General features: G+C 42.8%; 1 protein-coding gene across 3 annotated transcripts; it reads left to right on the top strand.

Annotated features, from left to right (window-relative positions):
• Positions 1–472: 472 nt before the first annotated feature.
• LOC118394171 (myotubularin-related protein 10-like) lies at positions 473–24039 on the top strand. Of its 3 annotated transcripts, XM_052462273.1 has the most exons (17): positions 473–955; positions 1064–1105; positions 1283–1343; positions 8294–8430; positions 9438–9510; positions 14197–14339; positions 17953–18046; positions 18357–18504; positions 18921–19008; positions 19269–19357; positions 19634–19764; positions 19931–20000; positions 20344–20414; positions 20499–20671; positions 20985–21155; positions 21303–21485; positions 21773–24039. In XM_052462273.1, exons 1-17 carry the CDS (start codon positions 860–862, stop codon positions 22394–22396), a joined length of 2394 nt encoding a protein of 797 aa, XP_052318233.1. In that variant the 5' UTR covers positions 473–859; the 3' UTR covers positions 22397–24039. The 3 variants fall into 3 exon arrangements, with proteins under 3 accessions (XP_052318233.1, XP_052318234.1, XP_052318235.1); XM_052462274.1 differs by lacking the exon at positions 1064–1105; XM_052462275.1 differs by having other exon boundaries at positions 473–1105.
• The last annotated feature ends 266 nt before the right edge of the window (positions 24040–24305 follow it).

Below are 24305 nucleotides of genomic sequence, written 5' to 3'. Positions count from 1 at the left end.
AATTATCATTTTACTTTCTTTTCTAATTGAATGTTTTTGTGTTCATTCATGATCTACTGAACATTTCCACTAGATGGTGGTAGTGCTCAGTCCTACAGTTGTGCTTACTGATTCTCTGATATTGTGTAATATGTGTGATTACCTAATTATTTTCTAACATTGAATAAACATTGCAGAAATAAAATGTACATGATTATTTGTTCTTTTTTTTTTGGGGGGGGGGGCATGGTACTCAATCATTGCAATATCAATAGGCGATAGTGTAGACTAAACATGATTAATCATTGTCTTAAATATACATAAATTAATGGACCAGACGATGCTTGAGGTATCAAGAGTGAGATATAGCACTTTCTGGGTCCCTCCCTACCCTCCGTTGTAGGTCAAAAGCCCTTAAATCTGAACAGGAGTCAGTTACAGCTGGTCCCATATCTGTGCTTGGGGGTGCAACATAGACCGATGCCCCCCTCTGTCTCCTCCCGAATGGAAACATGGCCGTTGTGTCCATAGCAAAAAGGATAGCAAAGCATTGGATATAATGCTGCTAGCTAAATACGAAAGTTATCGCTGCTGTATGCCAGCAGGGTTTACGTTGTGGAGTTCTTCTCCAGTAAATTAGTGAATTAACTCACGGTCTGCAGCTAGGCGTTCGCAAAGTTCTGCGAATGGAATGCTTGCTAGTTAGCTAAAGCTAGCTAGGTTGTTTGACGACGTAAAAGTTGCTCGCTAGCAGCTAATTACAAGGCTAGCTAGTAACTTGCTCGCGAGGAGGACAAACAGAGCTCGCCAGCACAACACAGCAGCTGTGTTGACACGAAACGAAAGGAGATACCCAGCAAGCTATCCCGGCCTGATCCATATGGGGAAATCTATCTCGGAAAAATTGACTGTATTGTTGACTACTTCACATTTTCAGCAGTTTATTTTTTTAGCTGTTGTTATTGTTCTAGCCAAGGTACAAGTTAGTTAACGTTTGACATTATTTTCTCACTGTAATCTTGGAAGTATCCATTAATCATCTTTAGTGATTGGACTCAAGCTATTAATAATGTTTTCTGTGAAGCCCTTGAAACCAACCTTTAAATCCTACCTTCTGCCTGTACAGGTGAGTAACCTCACTTGACTAGCAAAGTTACTCTGTCCTCCTTATACTTAGTTACTTGCTATTACTGAGTAGTTCGCTAGCTAGGATTACTTGTTCAATTCACTAACTATATGTTATGCATAATTTAGTTAATTTGTTAGTCTATAATAAGCTCTCTCTGTTTTATATTTCATGCAGACTGATCTGAAAAAAACTCCACAGCCACCTATCAAGAAGTTAGAGGCCAAGTTACTTCCAGGTGAGTTTAAAGTTCCCTCTGCCACAGCTAGCTTATTGTTTCTGACTGTTCTATTTGTAACTATCAACTATGTTATGAGTACATACATTTAACCACCCATCAAAATATCCCGCTCCTGAAAAATAACCAGTAAAGGCTGACCTCATCCAGCTATAGTCTTTCTTTTCATGCTAAGGTAGAAGATGACTGATATTTCAATGACCAGCCAGTGAAAACTCTCATCTCTTCAGCTAAATGTAATTTCTTGTTTTGAATGTGTTCTCTGTCAGTGCACCTCACTTGTGGTTTTCCCCACAGGCATTTGGCATCCCTTATTGTCGCATCATTAGGCTGTGGTAATCTCATCCAAATGAATGTCCATTTTCTCTGGGCTGTCTCAAGTCACCATGACAATGCAGTGCCTGCCTGGCCCCCTTTTCATCACTGCAACTAACTGCATAATTTAGCCTTAGTTAACAATGGGCTGGTTCAGATATGCCTCCTTATTTTGCAGTCAAATCCCAGCTCAGAGAGGATGCGAGTTGGTTAATGACTGTCTTAAGGAGGTTACAATAAGAGATTCACAGAGCATCAGTCACTGAAACTTATTTCTTGCCTTTTGTGTGTTTTTCTTGGCAACTTTGAATTTGTAATGCGTGGCAGGACCTCAGGTTTGTTTACTTTTTCCCATTAAGTTGGCAGTGTTTGTGAGAGCTAAACTGACACCCAACCTCTCCATATTAAATGCTAACACCATTCTTCAGCATTTCGGTTCATTCATGGCTGTTATAGAGGCGGAAGCTCACTGATATAATGGAGCAAGATTGAGAAACACCTGACCATATAACCTCGAAGTGTCTTCAGGCCTATATCTATGTCTGAGGACAAGTTGTGAATCAGAGGTTGTGCTGTGGGATGAATTTCCCTTTGAGGCGTTCACTCCTTATAATTAAGCAACAGAGGATGGACCTTCCTTCATTCTAAAATAGATGCGCCTTGCCTGGTTTTACTTAGTCTGCTGAAATAATAACAAACCTCCCTCTTGCACTTTATTGCTATTTTCTCTGCTTTGCAGGGCTCTACACTGACTTAAATTGGAAAATGTTTGCGTACACAAATACAGTTAGGAGCACAATGACTAATATTTGATGTAATAAAACTAGAATCCTTAATTATTTTTCTTACATTGCTCAGCAATATTTAGGCTCATATGTGAGTAAAACTGTCACACTGTAGCCCTGCTTTGGTATGTATAGTTTACCCATATCTATTTCAGCTGATTATTTTAAGACACTGGTATGTTTTATAGAGGGATTCTGGTTTTTCCTTGGCTGGAGGTTTAGCTATTGTTATTGCTGGGTTCTGTCAATGTGTTTCAATGAATGCTGGCAATGAAAGTAAACATGACGCGCTCACACAGTGCCACCTGGCCTTGCTTTACAAAATACGATAGTCACCTCCTCTCCCTCAACCTGACTATGAACAGTTTAGCCTACATTGAATCTCAGGTGTGATTTTACACTATGGTCTATGTTCTGATCTTTAGTTCATGGCTCTGTGAGGGTGGCCCTGAATGGAGAGACTGGCTTTATTTGTGGGCCTCCCAGCTCCTCGGTAGGGTTGCTATGCGACTTAAATGTGACCCATTCAAAGGGGTCTCTGATTTGAATGATCCATTCAAGTCCACACCAACGTGACGAGACAGAGGACCACAGTGGGGCTAACTCATCTCAACTGTCCTCCTCTCTCTTCTGTCTTCCCCTCTCTCTCTCTGTTCATCTGTCCTCCTCCCTTAATTTCTGTAGCTCTCTGTTTATCTCTCTGTCTTCATCAGGTTCTCTCTTCATCCCTGGCTGGATCCTTTGCTGGCTGCCCACCTCTTATTGAACTGTCTGGTTGGGTTTCTCCCTCTTCTCGCTGAATGTTTTAATTTTTCTCTGCCTCTAGGCCTAGTTCTCTCACCCCCCGCACTCTCTCTTTCTCTCTCTCTCTCTCTTTGTATGTGACCTGTGTTTCTGGAGTGTGTGTGGGTGTCCAAACATAGACGACCAACATTGACTGTTTTGTTTAGGCTCCTCGCTGACACACTGTCACCTTTATGACACACGTTCATCTGAACTGTAGGCATCTGTAATAATAGTTAGACAGGTACTGTAATAGATGTCCCGCTGTTGTTTTCTCAGTAGGAGAATGGGAGTTGAGGCCTCTCCTGAGGCGATGGAAAAATGTGCCTAGCAGTGGTGTTTGCATAACTCTCTGTACTCCCAAGCACATTCTCACCTCTCTGGCCCACATACTCCTACTGTCCTCTTCACCACTTAGTTTGTCAGCACATGAGTTCTGCTCCGTTAATCACACAAGCTAGGCTAATATGGGCAAAGTCATGAGTTTCCCAAAATGACGTGTCCTGTTGCTATCCATCAGCAATGTGATGGTGTTACTGGCGCACTGTACTCTACTATTGTACAGGTGGAATGCTGAAGCATATCTGTCCCTTTAACTGCCATCTTTGTGTTGTGACTGAGGCATTTCTCCCTAGTCTCGTGTGACTCAGAGAGGATTGTGATAATCACTGTATACAGAGACCATGTTGGGTCTCTGAGCCTGTGTCCCTCGCCACCAGATGTCCAAACTGTGATCTGGTTTGCTAGGTGCTGTACACAAACACAGGTAGCCTGCTTTGAAAGCTACAAAACCCCAGTAAGCAAAGCCAGGTTGTGGTTAGTTTTGTCAGTTGGCGGGTGTGATTACATGAGTAGCCCTTTTTGATTTGATTTAGGGTTTTGTGGACTTAGTCAAAAAGGAGAACCTCATCCTAGGAAGTGTTTGTTTCCTCCAGTATGATTACGTGATATACATGTTTTTGACATGCCAATCACACACAGGATAGGCCTTGTGATTGTTCTGAATCTGTGTTACATCTGGTCACATGAAAGACCAAGACCTTGGCCAACTGACATTTATCTGAATAGGCACTGAAAGTAGCCAACTCTGTGATAAACAGAGAGTGCAATGATGAAAGCGGTGAATGACGTGACCACAGTACTGTTTGTTAGATGTTGTGGTAACCCAGGTTACTTACTGGCAGAGTTGCAGTCCAGTGGGGGTTAAAGGCTGCAGTCCAGGCAGTACTGTACTTTTGTGTCAGACCTGTCAGCATTCTGCCTCCACAAAAGAGTTGTTAACTCATCAAGCCAGCAGATTATTAGACCCAGCTTTGGAAGTAAATACAGGGGTGATGGTGGGCTGTTGCTGACTGGTCCCACAATTACAAGAGCGACAACCTATTTCTTCAGTCTCTCTCTCTGTTCCTTGTCTGATCTTAATCCATGCTGTGAAACATGACAGCATAACTCCACCCTACTATACCCACTCCTCATCTTCAATAGGACTCACAGGCCATAAAGTCTTATTGTTACATTCTTGTGCATAAGTTAAACAACTTGTGATGCAGTGATATAATGTAGCTTGTTAACAATGTTTAACATGGAATACAGGCAAGAACAAATAGGCCCAGCCTTCAGCGTAATTCATAAGTAACATGTTCACATTTGTTTATTCGTCACATACAAGGAGTAGCCTTCACAGTGTAAGATTCACTTGCAAGTCAGCATTTTATTGCACCGTGTACTCCATGTGTATATACAGTTGAAGTCGGAAGTTTACATACACCTTAGCCAAATACATTTAAACTCAGTTTTTCACAATTCCTGACATTTACTCCTAGTAAAAATTCCCTGTCTTAGGCAAGTTAGGATCACCACAATTTTGGCCCTTTCCTCCTGACAGAGCTGGTGTAACTGAGTCAGATTTGTAGACCTCCTTGCTCGCACACGCTTTTTCAGTTCTGCCCACACATTTTCTATAGGATTGAGGTCATGGCTTTGTGATGGTCACACCAATACCTTTACTTTGTTGTTCTTAAGCCATTTTGCCACAACTTTGGAAGTATGCTTGGGGTCATTGTACATTTGAAAGACCCATTTGCGACCAAGCTTTAACTTCCTGACTGATATATTGAGATGTTGCTTCAATATATCCACATAATTTTCCTCCCTCATGATGCCATCTATTTTGTGAAGTGCACCTGTCCCTCATGCAGCAAAGCACCCCAACAACATGATGCTACCACACCCGTGCTTCACGGTTTGGATGGTGTTCTTCGGCTTGCAAGCCTCCCCCTTTTTCCTCCAAACAGAACGATGGTCATTATGTCCAAACAGTTCTATTTTTGTTTCGTCAGACCAGAGGATATTTCTCAAAAAAATACGGTATTTTCCCCCATGTGCAGTTGCAACCCGTAGTCTTGCTTTTTTATGGCGGTTTTGGAGCAGTGGCTTCTTCCTTGCTGAGCGGCCTTTCAGGTAATGTCGATATCGGACTCGTTTTACTGTGGATATAGATACTTTTGTGCCTGTTTCATCCAGCATCTTCACAAGGTCTTTTGCTGTTGTTCTGGGATTGATTTGCACTTTTCACACTATAGTACGTTCATCTCTAGGAGACAGAATGCGTCTCCTTCCTTAGCGGTTTGACGGCTGCTCGGTCCTATGGTGTTTATATTTGCATACTATTGTTTGTACATATGAACGTGGTACCTTCAGGCATTTGGAAATTGGTCCCAAGGATGAACCAGACTTGTGGAGGTCTACAATTTGTTTTCTGAGGTCTTGGCTGATTTCCTTTGAATTTCCCATGATGTCATGCAAAGAGGCACTGAGTTTGAAGGTACGCCTTGAAATACATCCACAGGTACACCTCCAATTGACTCAGGCTAATTGACATCATTTATCAGAAGCTTCTAAAGCCATGACATCATTTTCTGGAATTTTCCAAGCTGTTTAAAGGCACAGTCAACTTAGTTTATGTAAACTTCTGAACCACTGGAATTGTGATACAGTGAATTATACATTAAATAATCTGTCTGTAAACAATTATTGGAAAAATAACTTGTGTCATGCACAAAGTGAATGTCCTAACCGACTTGCCAAAACTGTAGTTTGTTAACAAGAAATTTGTGGACTGGTTGAAAAACGAGTTTTAATGACTCCAACCTAAGTACATGTAAACTTCCAACTGTAAATGTACGGTCAGGCTCTAATTTGAGTGTACGGTCAGGTTCTAATTTGAGTGTACGGTCAGGCTCTAATTTGAGTGTACGGTCAGGCTCTAATTTGAGTGTACGGTCAGGCTCTAATTTGAGTGTACGGTCAGGCTCTAATTTGAGTGTACGGTCAGGCTCTAATTTGAATGTACGGGCAGGCTCTAATTTGAAAGTACGGGCAGGCTCTAATTTGCTCATAGACAATGCAGTGTATAATCTGAATGGATGCATCAAAATAAACCAGCTAAATGGAAAATGACAGATTACATCTGGGCTGAATGGGTTAAACTCATGCTGACTGAGGGAAAATCAGTCATTTTGACATGTGATGATCCTGTTTACAGTGCTGGGCCTGGTTCGCTTTGGCTGTTCCCTGCCTGTCCTACGGTAACCATCTGCAAAGCAGCTCCAGCTGTTATAGTCTAGCGATGCTGCAGTGTCACTCACAACCATACTGCCACGATATAGGGAATCGCCACTGCACTGCATTCATGTACTAGTCTACCATACAGTCTTTTCTACTTTATGTCTTCACTTCATGCAATGGTAAATTCATGCTTAATCTATCATGAAATGCCAGGAATTTTGCACTATGCAAAGGTAGCAGCTGTATTCATTGATCTGGTGATTGTTTAGATTTGAAGCGTTTGAGAGAGACAATGGTTTGTCATAAACATTCATGTCCTTCAATGTTGCCAGCGAGGTTGAGAGCTAATTACTGTCAGACCTCTTAGGTCTCTGTTCAGTGACACAGGAAATGGCAACATCAATAAAATCTACATGAATGGTTTAGTCTAGAAAGTTACGGTCTAGTTTAGGACTGGGTACACCTGTCTTTGATGAAGAGGGGTTTTGATCTGGATGTAAAACTTGAGAGGAGGACCTCGATCCATCAAGCAGCCTTACTAACCAAAGTGGTCTCTGTCCGTTTGAGGCTGTGCTCCGTTAAAAGTTTATGCTGGGTTCTCAGTTCTCCTAATGGCAGATCATTTTCCCAGGAGGAGGACAGCTAGGCCCACCTGATCCCCATTCTCCTGCTCATGGGGTTTTCCTGGCAAGCCCGTAGTGCATGTACTGAGTCTGTGAACTCTCACTGAATGGCCAGAGAGAGAGAGACTGCAGTAGAAACTGTCAGCAGTGTATGTGACTCATCATGGGCTCTTTTTTTATATTGAAAAATAAATACCTCTTGGAGCCGTGTGCATCTGGGCTATGGAGGTAATTAAAAACATCTGTTTGTGAGGAGGACAGGAAAGTAAATGTAAAATGAAAGTCCTGTAAATGGAGGGAACCCTCATTGGTTCAGACACCAGGTTGTTTGTCAGGTGTGGGTGTCTGTGTTTTGTCCTGAGATGCTACTGGAACCAAAGTGGGGTTAAAGAGTAGAGGTCACAACGGGCTACTAAGCCTATAGGTTAGGCAACAGAGTGTTGTGTTGACCTCCTCTGTCATGAAGAGGTCTAGCTATTCTATGACAGGTATTTCCACCACCCTGACCAAACGCCTCAGACTGGAATATGGGATCATTAGAGCCAATTTGAGGGCCTGAGAGGAGAAGTGCACAGATCACTCTCCAGCAGCGTAACAGGAGGCCTTTGGCTCGATGGCAGAATCCTGAATGAGACTAGGAGATAGACATCTCAGTATGTGATAATTCCACTTCCATAGCACATTTTCCCAAGTTTCATTCATGTCATATTACTCAGCTATCAGCCCATGTTTTGTTTCATCGCTATAAGACTTAAAATAACTTTGTGGTTAACACTCACACCTTCCATTTCTGTCCCTTTTAGGCCTATGTTTTATACCTCTTTTCTTTGAAACCTAAATGTCATGGTTCATGTTACTTCCTGTTTGTCATTCTCAGGGGAGATTGTGGTAAATGAAGTGAGCTTTGTGAGGAAGTGCATCGGAGCAGATAGCAGTCATGGTGACCTGTGGGGGAAGCTGATATGCACCAACTTCAAGGTTTCCTTCATCACCCATGATGCCCTCCCCAAACAGGTACATTTTCAATGTGAGTGCACTCCAGTGGAGGCTGCTGAGTGGAGGACTGATCATAATAATGACTGGAACGGCGAGAATGGAATGGCATCAGACACATGGAAACCGTGTGTTTGATGTATTTGATACCATTTCACTGATTCCGCTCCAGCCATTACCACGAGCCCGTCCTGCCTAATTAAGGTGCCACCAACCTCCTGTGGTACACTGTGTACCTCTCTCCCAAAAATGACTGTAGCTCTATGGGCTAGTTACCCAGACACGGATTAATCCGAGACATTCTCCATTAAAATGTATTTTTAGTCCAAGACTAGTCTTAATCTGTGTCCTGGGAGACTGGCCCTACATGATCACACCTGAGTTTATTGGAGAAGGTGTGGTCAAGGTTGCCACATGATAAGCAGCATGTGGGATAGGCCTGTTGTGAAATACCCATCAACAAAAAGGTTTGTAGGACACTGGTGTCTTTCTTCCAGTGTCAGATGTTTTTTGTAACCTCCCACCCTGTGCTTTTAGACCACCTGTTTTGTGTTAAGCTTATTTTGATGCCTTCACCTCTTAAACAACTTAGTGAGTCATCCCAGATCTGTTTACTTGAAAAACAAAAGTTTATCGGACTCGTGGACGGATTGCACTGCTCTTGGAAATCAGCCTTGATCTTAATGGTCCTCATTGATGGCAAAATTGTGGATTTGCCTTTCAGTGCAAATGGGGTAACTTTTAGATTCACACATTTGCTCGAAAGTTGTCAATGATCTCCATTCATCAGCTGATTCTATGTTTATCATTATATTTCACTGAAATACAAAAACAACAGTATCATCATCATTGTTCCTGGCAGAGCATTTCCAGATGGTTAAAATATTCTCTTCTCAGCTGTTGATAACATGTGGTGCAGTCTCACTCTGCTCCAGTTAAAACCTCTGGTCTCCCTGGAACTATTGTTTGCTTTTTCCCCAGGTACCTACACTCCTCACCATGTTGATCTCTGTGTTGTGTTCTCTCAGAGGTTCCAGGTTGCCAACCGTCTGCTTGGAGAGCACGATGTTCCCCTTGCGTGTGTGGAGCAAGTGGTGACAGGTAAGACCATGTGCTATTATGCTAACCATGGTGATGAGATGGTAAACAAACTCAAACGGCAATCTCCACCAAACTATAACTCTCAGTGGAAAGTAGCCTACTCATATGACACTGGCAGTCCCTTTAGTCCAGAAAAAAAGATCAGTTTAGGTTCCTGACAGGTAATGTTTTTTTTTTAATAGCCTGTGTAAAATAAATTACCTATGAAACGCATTGCCCCCCACGATATCGTGGATTTTGTAAGACCCCCCACACTTCTTGGACCGCTGCAGCTGTAATGCTTCATCTACACCCAGCTGTTGAACTATGAGTGCACAATGGACAGGTTGTGCTCTCCTCCTTTGAAATCCCCATAAATGTTTTTTTGTCTGATGGCTGAGGGACCAGTCGGATCTCTCAGATCCAATCACGTCCCATCTGGCTGACCCCAGTCTCTGTGTTTAGGCTGATACCAGGCTGATTTGACACACACCATTGACTTAAACCAGTTTTGGTAACTGCCTGCCTGCTCCCCCTGGACACGGACCCATTTTTAGTATCTCCATAGATGAGGTCATAGCCCAGACAGAGGGCCCTGGCTGAAAAGCCTGTTCCGGATTAACCTTGTTTGTGTAACTCATAGCCTCACTCTCTGCTGACATGGCTGGGAGTGTGGGGCTGTTGTGCTGAGCTGATAGAGCATGAAGCAATGTTTTCTACTCAGTACGCCCTCAACAAAGGTCCTTTATGAGAGCCTTAGCTTGGCAAAAGTACTGACCCAACGCTCCACCCACCACAAACTGAGACGAGGCATTGGTCTTATCCTTGTCTGGTAAGGTAGTGAAGGTGTGTGCAGGTGGTGGTACACAGGCCAAGACTAGATTCCTGGTGTGCCATGGAAACATGCAAATAATCCCCTTCTGGTTCCAAGATCATTATATACTGAACAAAAATATAAATGCAGCATGCAACAATTTCAAGATTTGACTGAGTTACAGTTCATATAAAGAAATCAGTAAATTAAAATAAATACATTTGGCCCTAATCTATGGATTTCACCAGTGGTGGAAAGATTTCCCAATTGTCATACTTGAGGAAAAGTATAGATACTCTTTTACTTGAGTCATTATCTTAAAAAAAAAAAGGTAAGTCACCCAGTAAAATCCTACTTTAGTAAAAGTCTAAGTTTGGTTTTCAATATACTTAACTATCAAAAGTAATTGTAATTGATAAAATATACTTAAGTATCAAAAGTATGAATCATTTCAAATTCCTTATATTAAGTAAACCAGACAGCATCTTCTTGTTTTTAAAAATGTATTTACAGATAGCCAGGGGCACGCTCCAACACTTAGACATCATTTACAAATAAAGCATGTGTTTCGTGAGTCTGCCAGATCAGAGGCAGTAAGGATGACCAGGGATGTTTTCTTGATAAGCGTGTGAATTAGACCAGTTTCCTGTCCTGCTAAGCATTCAAAATGTAACGAGAACTTTTGGGTGTCAGGGAAAAGGTAAGGAGTAAAAAGTACATACTTTTGTTTAGGAATGTAGTGAAGTAAAAGTTGTCAAAAATATTAATAGTAAAGTAGCTAGCTACTTCCAGACACTGTGCTGCTGGCAACAAAAGCCAGAATTAACAATGACCATTGAGAAAGCACAACGACTATACCACTTATTTGAAGTCATTACTTTATAACATTGCTCAACATTTTCTTGACATTTGTCAAATCAATGAATTTGTATCTTAAGACCAATAAGCATACTACATACATACTCAATAAATGTATTTTGTCTGTTCTGAATGACGTATCCACTCACTGACGCTCCCTGCCAGTCCGAGCGGGTCCCTTTTCTGCTCTGCTTAGTCGGAGTGTGGGGCTCCCTGCCACATCTAACGCAACCTCGGTCTCCCCAGGGGCAATCGGCAAACGGAGTTAGCCATCCCGTCCTTGTCGCCAAATTGTCAGAGGAAGAGAGACTGCAGATTCTTTCAAACAACAAATGTATTATATGATTTGCAAAAATGAAGCAATCAACCATCACTAAGAATAGTCAGAGTTGAAAGCTCTACGAACAGAGTTGGCTCTGAGCTTTTATAGAAAAGTTCAATCTCTTTGTTAATGTGGCAGTTAGCAGATGTGTGCAAACAGGGGTGGGAGACGTAGTGTTTAAAAGGTGTTTAGTTTGTCTCTGTAGATTAAGATGGCTGACGTTGCCACCATTGTCTGTTCTTTCCTGCAAGTTTCCATACAAAGGAGTTCCTGCAGATAGTACAAACGGGATGTCACATACTGCGGTCGCACCCAGTTCTTATTTGTACGCCCAGACTTATAACTGTCCCACAAGACAACAAGCCTGCATCAGCGGAAAAAAACACTTATCATATAACAATGGACAGTTATCTAAGTCAAAACAGCATAGTATGTCTAATTTAGTAATTTTCCACGACAACATTACTACAGTCAGCATGCCAATTGCCCACTGTCAACTTGAGACATCTGTGGCATTGTGTTGTGTGACAAAACTGCACATTTTAGAGTGGCCTTTTATTGTCCTTAGCACAAGGTTCACCTGTATTTCAGCTCATGAGACATGGCACCAACACTTTACATGTTGCGTTATAATTTTGTTCAGTATATTTCAGAGGGTGAAATAAACAGTTGAATCTTGTGGAAAAGGTTTTACCATATATAATACTCGAGGAACCTCTGAAAAAGATGATTCTGTATTCAGAATAACATAAGTATATTTAGAGTATTACCCCATAAAGGGTCATCCGAACATGAAGAATGAAGTTCCTTATTTGTTTTTAGACAGCTGAGGTCTGGTGGATTAATTTCAGTTCCTACTTGGTTGAATTTCTCTGAAGCTCTGTGGTGACATAGATCATCTGTTTTGCTGTGTAATCTTTGGTCACTCAGCTGCCCACTTCCCACATGTACATTACCCAACACTATACTAGTGATGCCCCAGATCTGTACTGTATGTGCTTTAGTCTAATTCTAAAAAACATTAGGCTTACAGACCTGGGACCAGGCAACTACTGTTAATATTTGCCTATCCATTAGCCCTAATAATGTGTGCACCTTAGCCACGCTCAAGGTACTAAACGATATCATAACCACCATCGATAAAAGACAGTACTGTGCAGCTGTCTTCGTCGACTTGGCCAAGGCTTTCAACTATGTCAATCGCCATATTCTTATCGGCAGACTCAACAGCCTTTGGTTTCTCAAATGACTGCCTCGCCTGGTTCACCAACTACTTCTCAGACAGAGTTCAGTGTGTCAAATTGGGGGGCCTATAGTCCGGGCCTCTGGCAGTCTCTATGGGGGTACCACAGGGTTCAATTCTCGGGCCGACTCTTTTCTCTGTATATATCAATGAGGTCGCTCTTTCTGGGGGTGATTCCCTGATCCACCTCTACGCAGACGACACCATTCTGTATACATCTGGCTCTTCTTTGGACACTGTGTTAACTAACCTCCAAACGAGCTTCAATGCCATACAACACTCCTTCCGTGGCCTCCAACTGCTCTTAAATGCTAGTAAAACCAAATGCATGCTTTTCAACCGTTTCGCTGCTTGTACCCGCCCGCCCTACCAACATCACTACTCTGGATGGTTCTGACTTAGAATATGTGGACAACTACAAATACCTAGGTGTCAGGCTAGACTGTAAACTCTACTTCCAGACTCCTATTAAACATCTCCAATCCAAAATTAAATCTAGAATCGGCTTCCTATTTCGCAACAAAGCCTCCTTCACTCACGCCGCCAAACTTACCCTTGTAAAACTGACCATCCTACCGATCCTCGACTTCGGTGATGTCATTTACAAAATAGCTTCCAACACTACTCAGCAAACTGGATGCAGTCGATCACAGTGTCATCCGTTTTGTCATCAAAGCCCCATATACCACCCACCACTGCGACCTGTATGCTCTTGTCGGCTGGCCCTCGCTACATATTTGTCGCCAGACCCACTGGCTCCAGGTCATCTATAAGTCTATGCTAGGTAAAGCTCCTCCTTATCTCAGCTCACTGGTCACGATAACAACACCCACCCGTAGCACGCGCTCCAGCAGGTATATCTCACTGGTCATCCCCAAAGCCAACACCTACTTTGGCTGCCTTTCCTTCCAGTTCTCTGCTGCCCAATGACTGGAATGAATTGCAAAAATCACTGAAGCTGGAGACTTATATTTCCCTCACTAACTTTAAATATCAGCTATCAGAGCAGCGAACCGATCGCTGCAGCTGTACATAGCCCATCTGTAAATAGCCCATCTAATCTACCTACCTCATCCTCATATTGTTTTCATTTACTTTTCTGCTCTTTTGCACACCAGTATCACTACTTGCACATCATCATCTGCTCATCTATCACTCCAGTGTTAATTTGCTCAATTGTAATTACTTTGCTACTATGGCTTATTTATTGCCTTACCTCCTCATGCCATTTGCACACACTGTATATAGACTTTCTTTTTTTCTATTGTGTTATTGTCTGTACGCTTGTTTGTTCCATGTGTAACTCTGTGTTGTTGTTTGTGTCGCACTGCTTTTGCTTTATCTTGGCCAGGTCGCAGTTGTAAATGAGAACTTGTTCTCAACTAGCCTACCTGGTTAAATAAAGGTGAAATACATTTTTAAAAAGCACTGTCTCGCCCCTGGTCTTTGTTTTGTGTTTGTTCCTCTCAGTGAACGATGCTAAGGGGAAGCAGAAGGTTCTGTGTTCCAACCAGAAGCTGAAGTTTAATCCCACCGAGCTCATCCTTTACTGCAAGGACTTCCGAATCATCAGGTTCCGCTTCGACGAGGCTGGGCCCCAAAGCGCCAAGAAGGTTTGCGATATAAGCTTTCTGAACAAAATGGACATTTGATGCATAAACACTATATAAATTTACATGGTGTTGACTCTTGAATTGTACCTGAGGCTAGATACCAGCCATCTAGCATGGTAATCCTCCAACTCAACTCTGCCTCACTACTACAGTGGATTAGTTTCTAAGAGGATTTCACTGGTAATTCACTGTGGAGTGGAATGCATCTGCTGTCAGTATAGCTGTTCCCAAAAGACTGCCACTGTCAGATTTAAATATTTTTTAATCATCTCTTGCTAGCCTACATGATTATCAGTGTTAAGTCCCATTATGTGAGTATGAGCGCAAACATGCTGGCAATGACACTAGTTAATCCTTTATTTTGGATGAGAAAAAATGCCATGTGTACTATGTCCTCTCCAAGAAAACCAAACAGGACTGTATGTGTATGGTAACCCCATTGACAAACACACTGAGGAGGCCCTTCTTGGGCGACGTAGGCTTCCCTGTATCCTCCTTTCTGTGCCTTTCCTCCCCTCTCCACCCCTCTTCTCCCCTCTTCTATTTCTGACAGCAAAGCCAACAAACAGGCCTGGTCAAGAGCATTCACCTGGAGTTTTTATTTATTTTTATTTCACCTTTATTTAACCAGGTAGGCGAGTTGAGAACAAGTTCTCATTTTACAACTGCGACCTGGCCAAGATCAAGCAAAGCTGTGTGAAACAAACTACAACCCAGAGTTACACATGGAATAAACAAGCATACAGTCAATAAAACAATATAAAAAAAAGAAAGTCTGTATACAGTGCTCATTCTCGACAATGTGATGCTGTGTGCAGTGAGAAGGAGCCGGGTAGGAGGGAGAAGGAGCCGGGTAGGAGGGAGAAGGAGCCTAGTAGGAGGGAGAAGGGATCGGGGGAGAAGGGAGCCGGCTAGGAGGGAGCCAGGTAGGGGGGAGAAGGGAGCAGGGTAGGGGGAAGAAGGAAGCAGGGTAGGGGGGAGAAGGAGCCACCCTGGATTTAACCTGCAAGCCCCTTGGAACATATGAAGCCGGATAGAGAGGTTTTAAAGTCACCACAAAAAAACAACCAGGGAACAAAACAACCATTCAGCCCTCTAGTTTCTGATCACTCTGCAAACACAGATGCTGTGCACCTCAGGTTCTGGTCCAAAAGTGAATTCTGTGTTATGTGGAGTAAGGCCTCCTAGAGTTCTGAGCAGCAGCCCTGAGTCCTCTGCATGGCTGTGGCAGGGAGACTGCAGACCTCAGTATATCTTCCTGACAGCCTGCGTCTATGTACACACGTGACCTTAGATCTCCAGCCAGAGCGCATGGTGCATGCCACATGGGAGCAGTTTGTCAGAGAAAGGGGGAGCTAGCGCTTGAAGCCCCTCAACACACACCTGAAAGATATTGAACTAAGAAGTAACAATTAACATTAACTGGCTACTCTGCCTTCCGGGGGGGGTCTTGGGCACTGTTATGACAGCTGTTTAGAAGTCCAATGGTAACTCCTGGTTGTTTCTGATTACGCATGGTGTTTTTTATGAATGGGTGTTTCTGCTGTTGGTATTGGAATGGTACAGAGTGGGATTTAACTGCACTCCATGTGTCTATTTCTATATGGGGACACAGTGTAATTACTGTGGGGAGCTAAACCAGGGCTTGGTCCTTTTTCTTTGTGACATATGGAATGAAGCCATTCTATAATAGCTTATTATACCAAAGGAATTTACTGAGTTGGGAGCAGTCTCTCAAATGTACAGAGGCATACATACATACATACATACATACATACATACATACATACATACATACATACATACATACATACATACATACATACATACATACATACATACATACATACATACATACATACATACAATAATGAACACAAATTCCTTCCTTGTGTCCTGTGTTTGGGTCGCAGCTCCTCCAATGAATGGACAGCATTGTGTAATTCTATGCCACTGCCACTGATGGAAAGCTCCAAACGCCAGACTCAGTCCTCTATCCCAATAGAAATAGGCGTGATGCTAAGGTTTGCTTTCCTAGGTTTCACTTAAATGAAATCCTGGTTGCCACGCTTAACTCTGAATGCTTGGAGCAACTTAGCTACCCAGATCGTCACAAGGCACACTTACAAATACATGATTATGGTTCAATGGTTGAAGTCTTTCAAATGTTTGCCGTTGCTTTTCAACGTTTGCCTTTTATTAGAAATAGTGAGACATAAATTAATGTCTTTGTCACTCACTTAAAATGAAATACAGCATGTGGTGAAATGACTTGTTTTTTATTAATGGTCAAATTCAAGTTTGACAATCTAGTTTACTCTTCATAGTATTCCTGTGTGAGAGTTCTATCTACCCTTCAAGGTGTAGAAAACATGACTTGAGCTGTTTAAATGAGCTGTTTACATGAGCTGTTTAAATGGTGGAATCTTGTAGTAAAGGTAGAGGCCCCTTGCAGCCAAGGCACAGCTTGAAGTGTTATTGAAAGTTCCCAAGCAGGTTCCTGAGTCTTTAGCCAATAAAAGCATCACCTCCAAATGAATGAAAACAACTCCTGTAAGAGGTGAACAGAAAAACACTCTGGCTGTGGTCAGCAGAGTCCGAGGCAGCCAGAACGTGCCTCAAAGAGCATTTCAAAGACACAACTCATTGAAAAGGGACAGCATATCCTATGGAGTCACTGAAACCTGTCTCCATTCAGAGTACAGAATTATCTGCCGTCACATCTTAAAGATTCTAGCAGACCATCTCCCTTAGATTGTATTGTTGGGGCCAGGATATTTTCCAGACTCCCTGACCTGACAGGTGGTGCATTTCCATACAGGACTTACTGCAGTGTTTTACCCAAAAGTTTTAAGACTTTTCTGTTTCCATTTATGGGTGCCGGCACCCATGTCATTGGACCATGGCTCCTGCAGATCTGCTCTCACCTGGGGCCAAAGCCAGGCCACTGTTACTTTTCAGCCTGCATTTACATAACACTGGTTTACTATGAACTTTAACACTTCACAAAACAACTGTTTTGATTCTTCAGAGGTTGTTTATTCTGCTCTTCACTAGTCCTCACTGCCAGCCTTAGCTATGGAAACAATTTCCCTAGTATAATATAAAGATGTATACTCTGGTGTTACAGTCAAAAAGCAGCAAAGGGAAACTTCAAGACTCGTATAACTAGGCCCTACAGTGCATTCGGAAAGTGTTCAGACCCCTTGCACATTTTATGTTATGTTACAGCCTTATTCTAAATGTTGTTGAATTGTTTTTTCCCCCCTCAACAATCTTAACACAATACCCCATAATGACAAAGCAAAAACACACATTTTTAGAAATCTTAGCAAATGTAAAAATATATACATTTCGTTGTTTTGTTTTTTTAATACATTTGCGAATAAATCTAAACCTGTTTTACTTTGTCATAATGGGGTTTGTATGTAGATTGCTGAGGAAAAAATATGAATGTTATCCATTTTAGAATGTGGCTGTAACGTAACAAAATGTGGAAAAAGTCAAGGGGTCTGAATACTTTCCAAAGGCACTGTATGTACTGTATATTTGCCTGGACCTGTTCAGTTCCTTCCTTTTGAAGTAATGTGTTTGCCCCACCCTGTGATTTAAGGTTTGCCTGGCCATCGCTCACTACTCCCAGCCCGCTGATCCCCAGCTGCTGTTTGGCTTTGAGTACATAGGGAAGCAATACTATGGATCCTTGGGTAGGTATACATTACACTGCTTAACCATCTGGTTGTGACTGAAAAGGCTTTGACACACCCTTATTCCCTGTGGCCTGCCAAACTGTTCTAGCTATCAATAGCATCCCCACTGTACATGTCTTGACATGTGAGGAACCTAAAGGAAAACATGCCGAAATACACTGTTAACGGAACAATGTGATCAATTGAGTTTTGTTGGAACACCGGGGCATCAACATATATTTACAATTGTTGCAATGTTTGAGTTGAAGGAAAATCAGCAAGCAGGTGTGTGTGTTTAATTAGCAAGAACTCACTGCTACATGTGCAGGGGAGCGAGTTAATGGCGTAGATCCCGGAGGAGGACTGCAGATGCCCCTGTTTGACCGGCCCTCTGAATGGGACAGAGAGATCAAGAGAACAGGTGCAGCAGAGTGGAGGGTGTGCTCCATCAACGAGGGCTACGTCGTCTCACCCAGGTGGGGCCCACATAGTTTAGTGGGGTGGGGATGAGGGGGAGGGAGGGTTCACTGCAGGTGTTCAGCTCATTTTCTAAACGACATCATGGATTATTACCAGATTTGGATTATGATTAACATAGCTCATGAGAGTGTCATAATCCTCATCAAGCAGAATGGTAATACTTTATGTAACACACTTAAGGTAATGGCTTACATTGACACTTTATGTAATAGAATCTTTGTGTAGATGGAAATGTAGTAATTGCTTCACTTGCTGCCACAGAATTGGAGTTATTTCTTTTCATATTGTGGTGAACCATTTCAGGCTCTGCTGTGGATAATATGACGCCCGACTCAGTGACATCAAATGTTAACCTCTTGCCATTTGGAGCATCTCTGTAATGCATATTTCCCTCTTATGTTTCTCTCTCCAGTCTCCCAGAGTACTTTGTGGTCCCAGTGTCCCTGGCGGATCAAGACCTGAAGCAGTACCTATGTTTTTTCACTGCTCACCGCATCCCTGTGAGTGGCCAGCCTCTTGCATCCCAAAAAAACAACCGCTTTTGCTTAATAAAAGCCTTTCTTGCTGTTTTAGACAGAATCCCCTAGACAGACTGTTTCTATCAAGAATTAATGACTCCGATTTGTTAAGTGCTTTGAGAGGAGTGACTATGCATTTGAGCGTATGTGAGTGTTTTGTAAGTGAGAGAACAAGGGGGACCGTTTGTGTGTGACTGCTGAAACATGACAAGTTGGTGTGTGTTTGTGTGTGTTTCCCTTAGTTGTGGTGCTGGAATCACCCCAACGGGAGTGCCCTGGTGCGCATGGCCAGCATCAGTGACCCACTGCAGCAGAGGAAGCTGGACCAGAGGTATAATAAGACTGAATAGAATATCAATGAATCCATTTATATTTGTTGACGTTTTCATATTGTTTACAACAATCAACTGTTTTCAATTTCCTTTCAAATAGTGTGATTATCATGTCAGCACTGTGATTTGTTATTTTGGCATAACTGACAAGTGAGATTGCCAAACTATTCTGTCCAGACTCGCAGTACCAAAGAGAAGTAAATAAACTGCTTGTCAAATAAGCAGTGCTGTTAAGACCATTTCCAACAGTCTTTTCCTGCTCTGTGTTGTGGTAGGATCTGTAGTGCCATAACAAAGAGCCACCCACAGCGCAGTGACGTCCTCAAGTCCGACCTGGACAAGAACCTGCCCAACATCCAGGACATCCAGGCTGCCTTTGTCAAAGTGAGGCAGATCTGTGTCATCGGTAAGTCGGAGGAATTGAAATCAATCAATCAAATGAATGTTGTGATTTATTTGTTGCTTAATTCATTTTTTTATGAAGACCCTTTGTTGTTCTTAGGCTTTTATTGCTGCTCTTAGGGATTCTGAAAGCTCTCGGGATGTTTGACTGTGTGTTTGTTTGTGTGCAGAGCCCTTTGAAGAGTCTGAGGAGAAGTGGCTGTCGTCCATGGAAAGCTCTCGATGGCTGGAGTATGTCAGGTATGTGCAAATATTTAGACGCCACTGGCCCAGCAGTGTGGCTCACCATGCTGTTTGCACTGGCATTGCCGCTGTCCTGTCCTGCATGAAGTTTCATTTAGAAAAGTACTAGCATTGACAGACACTCCTGCTGGTTCTCTCTCTACCATCTGGTATATATATTAGTCTTTTTATTTACATTTTTTAATGGTGGTAATATTTCATGAACAAGAACAGGATCATTTTGGTTGGACTCAACTTTTGGTCAGAGTTAATGAATGTCGCACTTAAAATGTATGTGTAAATGTTACATATTTGTACCTAGAGTAAAGTCAACTGTATCCTTTCATATTCCTGTCTCCAGGGCCTTCCTGAAGCATTCAGCTGAGGTAGTCTACTTGCTGGAGGGAAAACATGTGTCTGTCATTCTGCAAGGTAAAGAAATGCATGGTTTTGTCCTTTAGAGTTGTGTCTGGTCTGGTATGGTATTGTATTGTATTTCTCCTCTTCTCTCTCCAGAGGAAGAAGACAGGGACCTGAGCTGTGTGGTGTCCTCTCTGGTACAACTGATGCTGGACCCTCACTTCCGTAGCCTCACTGGCTTCCAGAGCCTGGTGCAGAAGGAGTGGGTGATGGCTGGCCATCGCTTCCTCCACCGGTGCAACCATTTGAAGAAGAATGACAAAGAGGAGGTAGGCTTAGTCTATTTGCATACTTGAAGTGGAGCTTGACATGTAGATGTACTTTGAAATGTTGTCATTGTTTTTGTGTCCAGTGTTTTTAGTAATTTAGCAAACACTTTTAACCTTAATTGCTCCTATAAGTCGCTCAGGATAAGTGCCTTGCTCAAGGGCACATCAACAGATTGTTCACCTAGTCGGCTCAGGGAGTCAAACGAGCAACCTTTTGATTACTGGCCGAACGGTTTTAATTGCTAGACTACCTGCCGCCCTTAATCACAATATTCTCTACCTTTCCCCCTCTTCCTCTCCTCCATCCCCTCAGTCTCCTCTGTTCCAGCTGTTCCTGGACTGTGTGTGGCAGATTATAAATCAGTACCCAGCAGCCTTTGAGTTCACTGAGACGTACCTGACTGTGCTCAGTGACAGCATGTGGATCCCTGTCTTCAGCACCTTTCTCTTCAACTGTCCCCAGCAGCGCACTGAGAACAGCATGGTGAGGAGCTCACACACACACAAAGCCACAAACACAGGAAGTTCCCCCTCAACAACATAGTTGCGGTTGTATTCAACTCTGTCAACGCACCTCTGATATGATGCAGCTGTGTGCAGTATTAGTAACCTTAACTGTCCTCCTCCACAGGATTTTGCTAAGAGTAAGTGCATCCCTATGGGGGAGGAGAAGGCCCTGCGTTTCCCCCCTGTCTGGGACTGGTCACAGCAGTTCACCCCCAAAGACCAGGCCCTCTTCAACAACCCCATGTATGTTGGGAAAGGTGCCACCTGTGTTCAGAATGGAACAGTGAAGTCCTTTAGACGCACCAAGGTCAGTTTGCTCTCTTTGTTTGAGAATGCAAATGAATACAGTGAAAGAGAGGGTTGTCAACTACCCCTTAACAGGATTAGTACATTTAAATTCTAGATGTGTAAATTAGGGAGCTTTGCAGGAATAGCTATGCAAGACTATCCAGGGACAGTCCCAGATGCCTGGAAATAACCTGAATTCATGAAGATCAAAATGTCATGTCCATCAAAGTAAAATCAACACCATCTACATGTATACATTCTAAATTAAATAACTTCTAAATGAGTGTGTGTTCCTTTCTCTTCCAGAAAAACTACAGTTCTACACTCCGAGGGATGCCCTCTTCCCTGAGGAACATCCTGATGGACGGCCATGACAGCCTCACCCTGACAAGGCGGAACTCCCTGGTGCCGCGGCTCAAACCAGACTTCTCCCAGATCAGAGAGGTGGTGGAGAGCCCAACAGAGCGCTTCTTCAGGGACTGGGTCTCCCGGCCCGCAGACCTACAGGGGATGCTCATCCCCCAGCTCCTGCCTTCACACCTGGCCCTGTGGAGGCTCTACTTCCTGCGCTGGGTCCCTGAAGCCAGCATCCCCAAGGGCGGCCCTGTAACCGCATACCACAAGCTCTCCCAGCTGGCTGATGAGGTAGAGAAGCTGCAGAGCCAGCTACGCCAGTACAAGGGGGCCACTCCGGCCAGCACCCCGAACTCCAACCCCAGCGCCCCCCCATCAGACCACAGCAGGATGTACTTTAAGGCCGGTTCCACCCACGAGCCCTCTTCAACTCCAGAGTACCTCAGCTCCTCCTTCCCCTTCTCTCCCGTGGGGAACATGTGCCGCCGCAGCATCCTGGGCACTCCTCTCAGCAAGTTCCTGAACGGGGCAAAGATATGGCTCTCCACTGAAACTCTGGCCAATGAGGCACTCTGAGGTCCCGTGGCTAAAGTCCTCACTCAAATCAGTGCTTAGAGTCCAGAAGGGATGTACTATCATGCGAGAGGCTAGCTCAGTTGAATGTGATGATGTGGCTGTTTGTTTTTGCACAAGATTATTATTCTTTGCTTAAATCAGACGTTTCTTCAGGGGTTTGCCAGGGTTGCTCTCTGTAGGAAGTCAATTTTGATTTCCAGTTTCACTTTCTAGTTTTAGATTCAGTTGAGTACGTAGAAGAATGTTAGTGGAATATGATTTTGTAGTGACATTGATGTAGTGCTGATGACACTTTGCGAAGGAAAAAAGGAGTTATGAGGAGGAGTTAAATCTGTGGTAGACACTTAGCGCTTTATTTGTATCGTTTAGTTCTATTTCTAGAGACCTTCTGGTAAGGTACGGCATTATTTCTAGAATGAATAATAACTAAATAGTGAAAGGAGAAGGGCAGACTGGGCTATATACTATTAGGCCTTCTTGCTGGAAATGATCTTCAATCACACAACACACCAATAAAATGCCTGGGAACTGGCACTGGAAAATGTCTTCACCGTTTGAGACAATACATTTGTGGACATTCATCAATCAGCTTTTCCCTTGATGGCTTTGGCATTGAAATGCATCAGTTTCTGGACATGTGTGTTTTGGAGCTGTGGGCAGTAAAGAACTTCTGGGCAGGCTGGATACCTGTCCTATCATTACTGTACACCCACACAGCCTGAACTGATGCTGCTAATGGCTGGACGCCGCCTGAACTGGTGCTCAGACAATCATCATGTCTATTCACCATAGTCAGGTGATTTGTTTCAGAGTGGGTTTGAAGTGGAGACATGTAAACAGTTGGAATCTGTTTTCTCTAATGAGCCCTCATTGCTCCTTCACCTGATATTAACAAGACAAATCCCAAATATGAAGTGAAGCTGTATGAAATAACTACTGGTAATGGTGATGGTTGTTTGAATTCTGAGAAGGTGAAAATAATATTGGCAAATAATGTACAGTTTTATTGCTTGAAATGACCTATTTTACCATTTTCTAATTATGGTACTCACTGTTTTTTAGCCCCAACTTCTAGTTTATATTCCATTAATGCACAGCCCTTGTTTTAGTTTACCACTAATTCACAGCATTGGTGCACTCAGCAGTTATTGTATAACAATTGTGCTCCTCATTTGACACAATTTGATATTGATCAACAGCGCACATATTTATTCAGTAATGCAAATGGTCTAAAACAGGAATGTAGGAAATTCCTTTTTAGATGGAAATTTGGGTTACTTACTGTGTTCAATGTACCGGTTCACTTCTATCACTTATTCTGCTATGCATGTTGTTACACCCAGAGTAATGACATTAAGAGAGACTGAGTACTTCAAAAGCTGCATCTGGAAGCCAAATTTAAGTGCTTGATCTGAAGTACCATGTTGGGATTAATGTTATGTTGTACATTTGTGCTCTGTGGAGTGTCAATGTGTTAGGTCAAGTTTGGAGATGTACATTTAATGCTTGCAGAACACTTGTAGGAAAATTGAGGGTTCTGAAGTGCAAAAGCACTGTCAACACTCTGACCACAGGGGATCACAGCTGTAAGGCCAAATGTCAATGTTAAAGAATTTAGAGCAAATAAAAATGCTAACAATTTCTGAAGTTGTCGTTTTTTGTTATGGGGGGGAGATGTGTGAAAATTCCTGTACTCAGTATTTCACAGACATCCAATAAAATGGCTGCAACGCTTGTGACTGGGCTGGATTGCGAAGCTGTCAAAATGAAACGATTAGCCATGTCTGCAACACAGATTTGAGGGAAACTGAAAATATTCACATGCTATTCAAATGAATATATTAACCATGCTATATACAGGTCTGATTACATTCAAACCAGATCATACTACATTCAGTGTATGGATAAG

The sequence above is a fragment of the Oncorhynchus keta genome, chromosome 14 (assembly GCF_023373465.1).
Source record: "Oncorhynchus keta strain PuntledgeMale-10-30-2019 chromosome 14, Oket_V2, whole genome shotgun sequence".
NCBI classification, from domain to species: Eukaryota; Metazoa; Chordata; class Actinopteri; order Salmoniformes; family Salmonidae; genus Oncorhynchus; species Oncorhynchus keta.
The sequence above is the reverse complement of the archived record's forward strand: the minus strand, read 5'-3'. Positions and strand labels throughout refer to the sequence as shown.

What these genes read in the sequence shown, in the direction of transcription:
- LOC118394171 (XM_052462273.1), top strand. Translation starts at nt 860, where the DNA reads ATGGGGAAATCTATCTCGGAAAAATTGACTGTATTGTTGACTACTTCA. An exon ending in TCACTGCTCACCGCATCCCT is followed by an intron (nt 19,009 to 19,268) that starts GTGAGTGGCCAG and finishes TGTTTCCCTTAG; the next exon opens with TTGTGGTGCTGGAATCACCC. An exon ending in CGATGGCTGGAGTATGTCAG is followed by an intron (nt 20,001 to 20,343) that starts GTATGTGCAAAT and finishes TCCTGTCTCCAG; the next exon opens with GGCCTTCCTGAAGCATTCAG.